At 46.7% G+C, this 9,769-nt stretch overlaps 1 protein-coding gene across 3 annotated transcripts in view; it reads left to right on the top strand.

Annotated features, from left to right (window-relative positions):
* The window catches only part of LOC142580117 (adenylate cyclase CyaB), a 189,527-nt gene extending 182,454 nt beyond the window's left edge, over positions 1-7,073 (top strand). For all 3 annotated transcript variants that reach the window (XM_075690933.1, XM_075690934.1, XM_075690935.1), the window contains one exon: positions 6,911-7,073. In XM_075690933.1, the coding sequence (XP_075547048.1) occupies positions 6,911-7,051 (141 nt within the window). In that variant the 3' untranslated portion in view covers positions 7,052-7,073. The remainder of the gene's footprint in view (positions 1-6,910) is intronic.
* The last annotated feature ends 2,696 nt before the right edge of the window (positions 7,074-9,769 follow it).

Below are 9,769 nucleotides of genomic sequence, written 5' to 3' on the forward strand. Positions count from 1 at the left end.
TGGAAAGACGGATCTGGAGATTGTTTCCAGTGTTCGTCCTGAAGAAGAAGAGTGTGACGAAGAAGAGGCAACTGCCGAGCTAGTTTCAAGCCCTATAACTCTAGCTGAGGTTGTAGGGTACATTGGAAAGTTGAGAGACTTTGTGTCTCAACAGCAAGCTGTGCCAGAAGAAGTGTACAAAAACATTGACTCTTTGGACAGTTTTGTTACTTCCTGTGCTTTAAATGTAAAAGTGCAGAAGAAGATTACAGATTTTTTCTAAGTGAGAAAGGCAGCATTATAACTGTTATGAACCTTGTACTTGTTGATATGTACAAATTCCATTCCACACATTTCTAACACTATGGATGCCATGTCTTTTGCTCCATGAATTGTACTTCAAACTTTTGACTCTGTATGCCATGCCTTATGTTGGTCTAGTGAATATTCAGTTTAGTGAACTTTCAGTTACGTGAACTATTTCCTTTGGTCCCTTGAAGTTCACTCAAGTGAGAGTTCACTGTATTACGCTAACGCACTCCCTCAGTTCGCCTGCCGTACTTTCGTCGCGCAGGCCCAACAATGGAGGTCGGCGCGCGCTGGAAAGAAAAAAAATATACAAAAGCGCGGCGCCTGCTTCCACGTGACACAGATTGGCCAATGGGGGAGCGGAGGAGGCTGGGGCGACAGGAGATGTGGAGGAGGACGCGCCAGGGTGAGCGGGGTGGCGGAAAGATCTAAGAATGGCGCTACTTTTGAAAAATTGAGGGGTTTTAGGCAGTCCTCCCTGAAACGCTAGTTCCTGCAGATGACGGCAGGTGGCAACACAAGTCTGTGCCAGGGCTGCCTTTTCAGACGCCATTTTTTTCCATAGACGAAAACAGTTTCTCATTTTTGTCTTAAAGACAGGCGACTAATCGTGCCAAGTGTAATGCTAAACGAAGTAGACGCCGAAATGCATAAATAAATGGCAGGCGCAGGTGCGTGACAGGGCACTGCCACCGTTTTCGACGTTGAGGACAGTCACTGTATTTGTAATTGTACTTTCTTGAGTTTCTAGTTCGTTGACTGTTCCCTCTGTACATTCTTAAGACCGGGACATTAGGAAGAAATGTCCTGTTTTGTTACATGTCTGGTAGAATTTCTGGCGGGCAGCACAACCCAGAAAATTTGTCCAGTGCTGCGGCGAACCGCAGCGGAAGCAGCCGCCGGGCCGAGCCAACAGCGCGGAGGCAGTGAGGGCGCCCGGTTGGCTCCTTCCCTGACCGGTAGGCCCACCTCCTTGCTCCGGCGTCCTCCATTTCGGCCCGGTCGAGTGGAGGGAAGGCCGGTCCGTTGGCCGCCATGTTGAAGTGGAGCAGGACGGGGAAGACCGCCATCTTGAAATGAAGTCGGGTGGGAAGGTAACCACCTTCTTGGATTGGAACAGGGCGGGGAAGACCGCCATTTTGAGATGAAGTCGGGCGGGGAAGGTAACCGCCGTCTTGAAGGTCCCGCCGAGGACGAGACTGGTCGCGTCCGCGATCTTGTGGCTGCCAACGCTGTGAAACGGCGTTTACTTGTAAAACGCTTAACTGCGCCATTATTTTATCGGTGCATTTCTCTTCTTGAGCAATTTCCAATGCTTTCTTGACGGTAAAGCACTGACCGAGTTGGATGAAGCGGCGACGAAGCTGATGCGACTGCAAGCCGCAATGGATCTGGTCTTGAACCATGAGGTTGGTAGTGGTGCCAAACTTGCACGATTTGGCGAGCCGTTGAACATCTTGAATGAATTCTGTAGTCGGCTGCGCAGGACTTTGTACTCTGCGTTTGAAGTGAACGCGACTGCAAAATTCGTCTTCACGAAAGTGTTTGTCGAGCACTTGAAGCGCCACTTCGTATGCGTCAATTTTCTTGGAGTCCCCGCCCTTCGTAGGCTCGAATCTGTGTCTCACCCTATATGAGTAAACGCTGATGCCTTCCACCCCCAGCGCGTTGAGAAGGAGCGCTTTCTTGTGGTCCGGCGTAGCGGTCTTGGCGGCGTCGACGTAGGCCTGCAAAACACGTCGCCATTTGAGCCAAGAAATACCCGGTACGCCGGGATATGACAAGAGGGGTGGTGGGGTAGGGGAATTGCCGCGTGCATGCTGAAGTAGCAGGCAGTACCGAGGGGTTTGGACAGCCGCAAAGAAGACGCCGCAGTGGCGTTGAAGGTCAAGGCGATGACGTCGCAGAAAGTGCAGAAATGCTGCTCGCAAGGTGGGCAGCGGAAGTAGGAGAAGCGGTGGAGAAGGCGGTTGGGTGGCGTAACTGGCATGAGGCGCGATTATGTCGCGAACGGCGACGGAACGCGTTGCCAGGTGGAACGCTAGTAGCGTCGGCTCCGGCGGCAGCAGGATGGCACAATGGCAGAATTGTTAAGTATTGTGGGCAGCATGGCAGTGGTCGAAGATGTATAGCCCGCACGGAAGGTTAATGCTCGTCGCCAGTGTTACGCCGGCGTGGCCGCCACGAAAGCCACGCCAGAGCGTTGGGCAGGCCGGGACGGCGGCCTGAAAAAAGACGCAGACGGGGACTGACGCTAAGAATCAGTTTACTGAAAGCGCGGTGCCTTAAATAGGCTCAGCGTCGCTATCACAGCGCCTCCTGAAGGCGAGTAAGTTTCGGTCTCGAAACCGAGACCCCGATGTAACACTTTTACAAACGTGAATTGGCTCATTGTCAACGAAAACTGCACGGTTTCTTGGCACACTTGGCGAACAAATTTCACTGAGTAACGTAACATGGCATCCGGCGCCGTATCAGACGTCGTGGAAAAGACAACGCTCACCGTGCTGGTCATGATTAAAGAACATATAACAGCGGAACTAAAGTTGAGAGTACGGAGAAGTAACGAAAATAATTCTGTCCTAGGCACAGGCTGTAGCACATGTAACTTGAACATGTTATAATTCAGAACGAAACGGTCATTGCTATAGAATTAATTTTTGTTTGGCTTCGGCAGTGTCCATTTGGTGTCCAAAGGTGGTAATGAAAAAACAAAAATCGGTCACGGGAATGTTCTCCACGGTAATAAGCTTGTAATAATACCGGTAATAGCTTCGGAAAATATAAATTGCAAGTTTTCTACTCGTGGAAAAAATTACGACCAACCGCTATCATAAACCGAAGCGAAGTTTCCGTCTGCGTGACAGCTAGCATCAATCGGCTCATCAGCAACTGTCAACAAGTAGCTTCATTTTCTTAGAACACCGAAAAAATGGGCGCCGCGCCAAACCAAAAAGATAATAACTAGAGAGCAACCGCGAAGAAGTTTCATTTCGTGCTGAAGCTGCTTTGATAAGGATAACGCTTGTTCCTTCATAACGACTGCAGGAAAAGTTTGCATACCTCTCGTTCGCTGTGAAACAGAAAAAATTTCGTCCTTGTCTTACTCCCCGAGTTGCCACACCACACAGCCGCGCAGCACGCCTTGTGTCCTTTCCTGAGTTTTTCCAACATTGCCGGAACGTTCGGGGGCACAGAAAGAAAATTTTTAACTTCAGAGCATACGAAAAAACCTGCATGTGCATAGAAAGCCGCACGAGCAGACGAACAGAATGTCAGCCGAAGCAATAGGAGCGACAGCGCTACCTTCTGGCGCAAGAAACGAAGCGACTAAATAAACATACAGGCCGGCGAAAAAGAAAATAGTTTAAAGCTAATTTTACGAGCTATTTCTACACACAATTGCATCACTTTGTTTTATTACTACGTAGGTTGAAAAGATGAAGCCACCATATGCATCATCATCATCATCATCATCATCAGCCTGGTTACGCCCACTGCAGGGCAAAGGCCTCTCCCATACTTCTCCAACAACCCCGGTCATGTACTAATTGTGGCCATGCCGTCCCCGCAAACTTCTTAATCTCATCCGCCCACCTAACTTTCTGCCGCCCCCTGCTACGCTTCCCTTCCCTTGGGATCCAGTCCGTAACCCTTAATGACCATCGGTTATCTTCCATCCTCATTACATGTCCTGCCCATGCCCATTTCTTTTTCTTGATTTCAACTAAGATGTCATTAACTCGCGTTTGTTCCCTCACCCAATCTGCTCTTTTCTTATCCCTTAACGTTACACCTATCATTCTTCTTTCCATAGCTCGTTGTGTCGTCCTCAATTTGAGTAGAACCCTTTTCGTAAGCCTCCAGGTTTCTGCCCCGTAGGTGAGTACTGGTAAGACACAGCTATTATATACTTTTCTCTTGAGGGATAACGGCAACCTGCTGTTCATGATTTGGGACTGCCTGCCAAACGCACTCCAGCCCATTCTTATTCTTCTGATTATTTCCGTCTCATGATCCGGATCCGCCGTCACTACCTGCCCTAAGTAGATGTATTCCCTTACGACTTCCAGTGCCTCGCTGCCTATTGTAAATTGCTGTTCTCTCCCGAGACTGTTAAGCATTACTTTAGTTTTCTGCATATTAATTTTTAGACCCACTCTTCTGCTTTGCCTCTCCAGGTCAGTGAGCATGCATTGCAATTGGTCCCCTGAGTTACTAAGCAAGGCAATATCATCAGCGAATCGCAAGTTACTAAGGTATTCTCCATTAACTTTTATCCCCAATTCTTCCCAATCCAGGTCTCTGAATACCTCCTGTAAACACGCTGTGAATAGCATTGGAGATATCGTATCTCCCTGCCTGACGCCTTTCTTTATTGGGATTTTGTTGCTTGCTTTATGGAGGACTACGGTGGCTGTGGAGCCGCTATAGATATCTTCCAGTATTTTTACATATGCATTTGCCACCATATGCAAATGCTACTAAATTTCCCTTTGGCTGCCAGAGTCATGGCGATGCTTTATTGCCGATACAGAAACTAGCCCCACTGTCCACACGCTATTCTTGGCGCGTTGGCAGCTCGTAGCTTTGTGCGGGTGGCGTGTTCTCAGCGTTCACTTTGCGCCGAAGCGATAGGCAGCACTTCGCTCGCTGCTGTTTCCGCGTTTCCTCACGCCAGCGTTCTGACAGCGAGTGCCCGCGGTCATCGAGTGTAATGCGTTCATGTTTGCTGTGCTTGTTAATTTTTGCTGTACTTGTTAACACCGTTCTTGATAATTTAGTTGCAAGCGAATGTTTACGAATTGATACGGCCGATACAACTATTATCCTTACTTCGCATGACTGTCGGCTAATTTGCTATTGCAATTGATGCTTTGCCTTCTGGTGAAATTGAGATTTTTTTTACAGCGAAGCTGTTACGGACTACTTTCCCACTATCGTGTCCGCGTGTAGAAAAAGAAAAGAACTACCCTTATCAGCAATGGCTTCAGCGTCGTTGTCTTCCACAGTTGGCTCGTTGGCGCCCCAATACTTCCGCGCTTGTCGCCGTCAATAATTAATTAAGAAACACAAAGAGGCAACTAATAATTGAGAAACACTTTAATGAACCGTTGTAATTTACCTTGTGAAAAACACCGGGGCCGCACGTTTCAGCTTCGCTGGTTAACCATCTGTACGGAGTGCTTGGACTGATATTTTTTTCTTTTGATTTACCTATGTTGCCATTTTTGCGAATACGTTAGGTGATAAATCAAAATTATGCGGTTAGCAGTTGGCTGAAATCTTTCTATTCTACCCAACGGATTTAACAGTTGTCTACTGATACAATTTTTGCCTTTGATCAATGGATATCTGAAAAGGGGAGTCGGAGTTGATCCCAAGGTAAAGCTTCCTCCTAGTTTCCATCGCTGTTCAAACCGATGTTGATCGTGTAGCTAACTGGTGAATACGTGGCTAATGACCGTTAACCTGAACAAACCACCCCTTGGAACGTCTTTTTGGCCTTGATAGTATAATAACAAATAAAAATTAATTATTCAGTTGGGATCTCGCACCTTGGGACACTTACAGTAAGCAAAAATACGATATTGGGTCCTGAAATGGGCTGAATCTTTAAATAAGACACGTCCACTCGGCTGCACATACCTCCTGTAGCGCAGGCGAACTTGCAATATGCACGCAAATTATGTGACAGTGTTTAGATACTACTGTGAATAATGAGCCCAGCATCCGCTCTGAGTTCTTGTGAGATCATTGTAGCGCAGCGCAGCCTTCGTATTTGCATTCGTAATCATGGGATTTATGTGCAAAAAATTTATTTTAAAGAAGTACCATGTAACCATTCTCAGCGACAGTGGATATATTTCTATTCCCGCGTTTGATTTTACTTTTGTTTCGATGTTGTACTCCGCTATAAGTGAATCACACTGCGTATTTGTTTTAGAGAGATAAACCTGTTTACTTAAAGGCGAGAACTTCTCTCGACGTGTGTGTTCGTAACCGCCTACATGCCACCCACACTAGGGGTCAAAAAGCGCTGGGAGAAGGAAAAGCGGGCGAGGAAATAAATTGCTTTAAAGCAAAGACAAAACTAAGTAAAATACTGTGTCGCACGGCTTGTCCTTACAAGCAACATCAAGTGCCTATTGTCGCTAAAGCTAACTATAGGCTGTGGTATTGCCCTAATGAGCTCGAGGTCGGGGATTCCATCCTGGCCGTGGCGGCCGCATTTTGATGGAGGCGAAATGCAAAAGAACGCTCGGGCACTTAGATTTACGTGCAGATGAGAAAGCCCCAGGGGGTAAAAATGAACCTGGAATCACCCACTACGGAATGCCTCAATGATAGAGTGGTTTTGGCACCTCAAAACAAAACATAACTATTTAAACATTTTTCCAACTAAGTTGGATACTGTAGGTCCTATACCTAATTCATGAAATGAACGTCAAGCTTTGGTCTTTTTGTTATCATTGCTTCAAGAGGCTTGCGTATAGTTGTGAAGCTCTAAAAATGTTCATCTATCACCTTTTCTAAATATACAAGGTTGTACTTCATAGCAATTCTTAGCACATTGTGATGTACGTTGTAGTGCCTCAGATCTTTGCTCGGTCACCTGCAGGTTATGCTGGAAGAGAAGCAAACGACAGAAGAAGGTCAGGACATTGCCAAGGGGCTTTGTAAGGAACTGGGCATAGACACCAGTTGCCTCATCTCTGGCTCGTACATCGACATGCTGCCTCAACAGACCCTCTGGGAATAAAATTTACCTTGCACTCAGCCACTCCCCTTTGTATAAGCTTACAACTTTTCTGGTTTAACGGCGCCAAATCATAAGCGCGTAAATATGGAATAGCGCTTTGTAGTGAAATGTCTGTACACTTTGATGTCCAGCCCGTCCAAGCGTGGCAGGGCAATAGCGTGAGCGCAGCTAGACATCTGTGCGCTTGTGCATAGCCGGCACATTAAGTAAGAATAATCCTCGCGGACAGAATCTCAGACCGAAACGGAACACCAGGATAAACTTCAATGATCAGCTTCAGTAAAGCTCGTGACAGGGGCTAGTTGACGTGATTCATGGCTGAGTGCGCTTCCAAGTTTCCCTGCGCACTGTGTGACATGCATGCATGAGTCGCGCTTCCGTGACGCGAAAGTCATCACGTGCTCGAAGGACAAAACAGTAAGGGAAATTAATGATGTATTTCAAAGTGAATGTCAGTGGTGGATGTGTGAGCATGCCTTAGATTGCTCTATGAAAAAAAGTTGAGAAATGCCAATCCACAGAAAAAAAACCCTGAAAGATGCATGTGACTTGAGCGTGTTGATGTTACTTGAACTGTGTCGATCTACTGTTTACTTATTTTGGACCTCGTTCCTGTTCCAGTTCGCGCATCACCTTGTCTGTCTTCTTGTGTCTTCCTTTAGCAGTCTTTCGTCAAAACTTGGCAACGCACTGAGCCATGAAGATCAGCTTAAACACAGCGAACTGCACACATGACGGGACAAGTGAAAGATCAGGACAGATGCACTGTCCTGCATTGAGTTTTTATGTACTCACTTTACTAGAAGGAACACCACTGATGCGATTAGCTTTCTCGGGATACTTCACGCACTTTACAGTGTCTGTATATCTATCTATACAGCGGAACCACGATTTGGAAATTTCTATTTCACAAAGAAATTCAAGTACCCCAAATGTTGATCGTGAGCGCGTAAATATGGCTATTTGTTTTTGAAGCCTTTAGTGGCCTCGTTTACTGGGATGTAGGCGCCTCTATTGCCTCAAATTTCGAGGAAGTCGTTCTCTGAACGCAGAAGGCAATAAGAATTCACGTGCATGCTGAATCACTGCGAATGGTTCGGCTTGTAACGTAATATTTTTGTTGTGCTACAAAGTTATTCGAAGCCCTAAAAACGAAGATTACGCATATCCGCGTACACTACCCATTCGTTCCCATGCTGGCTAAACCACTATGCTGACAACTCCTGTAGACACTAGCGCCGCAGTTCGCTGTCGTTATTATTGTAGGGAACTGTGCTGTCCTGTCCACTTGTTGCGTAGTCTTCTCAGTCGGCCATGTCGAGCTTCAGGCTCAATCGGCAAGGCAGCGCCGTTGGCATGCGGCCACAGAGTAACCCACTCCTGTCTGTATTGCAGGCCCTACCGTTGTACAGTGTCAGTACACGGGATGGAACAGCTGTTGAGGATCATTGGTCCAACCTGACCACTGCAAGCATCGTTTGAGGCCTTTCGGCTTAGAACCCAATTGAGTAATCCCACGAACATTAAAGTTGCGGCTTATTTTCGAGTTCCATCATGGTATCGCCGGCAGCCATATCGTCAACGACAGTGAATGCTTTGCGCCACGCCTCCTGCTTTGACTCCATCATTGGACAAGGGATCAGGGTTAGCATGCGGCCACAGAGTAACACGCTCCTGTTTGTACTGAAGTTCCTTTAATTCGTTGTGCAGAGGCTGTTCAGGGGATGGAATGGCTTTTGAGCATTATTGGTCCAACCTGCAGACCACTGCAAGCATCGTTTGAGGCTTTTCTACTCATGACTAATTGCGGAATCCGAGGAACATTAATGCTGCGACTTATTTTCGAGTTTAATAGCGGTGTCGCTGGCAGCCATATCGTCAAGGACAGTGAATTATTTGTACCACGCGTCCGGCTTTCACTGCGTTATTGGACAAGGCCACAGCGTTGGCATGCCGCCACAGAGCAACCCGCTCCAGTTTGTACTGCAGCTCCTTTCGTTGTACAGTGGCTGCGCACAGGATAGCGGCTATTGAGCATCATCGGTCCAAATTGACCCACGGAAGCATCGTTTGAGACTTTTCTGCTCAGAACCTAATTGCAAAATCCCAGGAACTTTAATTCTGCGGCTTACTTTCGAGTTTCATGGCGGTGTCGCCGGCAGCGATGTCGTCAACGACAGCGAATGCTTGGTGCCACGCCTCTAGCTTTCACTCCGTCACTGGACAAGGCAACAGCGTTGGCCTCCTTATGAAAATGGTTATGTCCTTTGTGTTTACTGTGTGTTTCCCTGAGTTCACATCAGGAAACGTCCTTTATGTTTCCTCCATGTTGAAATTTGGCTACTGCTTTTATGTTTCCTTCCTGTGTCCTGCCTTTATGCATCCTTTATTTGGCCCCAGTGATTAAATCCTGTATTTTATGTAGACATGCATACATGAGTTCCCTGTACCCGTTTTATATTTATGCACTTTTTCTGAGTTTTAAAGTTTTGCATTGGTTTTCATTGTAAGGTTACTGTTCTCTACATGATGCAGCATACGGATTGGAACATTGCTATGGCACAGAAATTCATGCCAATTTGTTCTAAAGTTACAAACTAATTGGCCTTCATAGAATACTTCAGTATAACACTTCAAGTACCATTTACGTTCCTCACTGCAGTGCTGCTGTTATAGTTATGTCTTTCTTACTAATATAAAATGCAATGTTTAGATGGA

The sequence above is a fragment of the Dermacentor variabilis genome, chromosome 4 (assembly GCF_050947875.1).
Source record: "Dermacentor variabilis isolate Ectoservices chromosome 4, ASM5094787v1, whole genome shotgun sequence".
Taxonomy (NCBI): Eukaryota; Metazoa; Arthropoda; class Arachnida; order Ixodida; family Ixodidae; genus Dermacentor; species Dermacentor variabilis.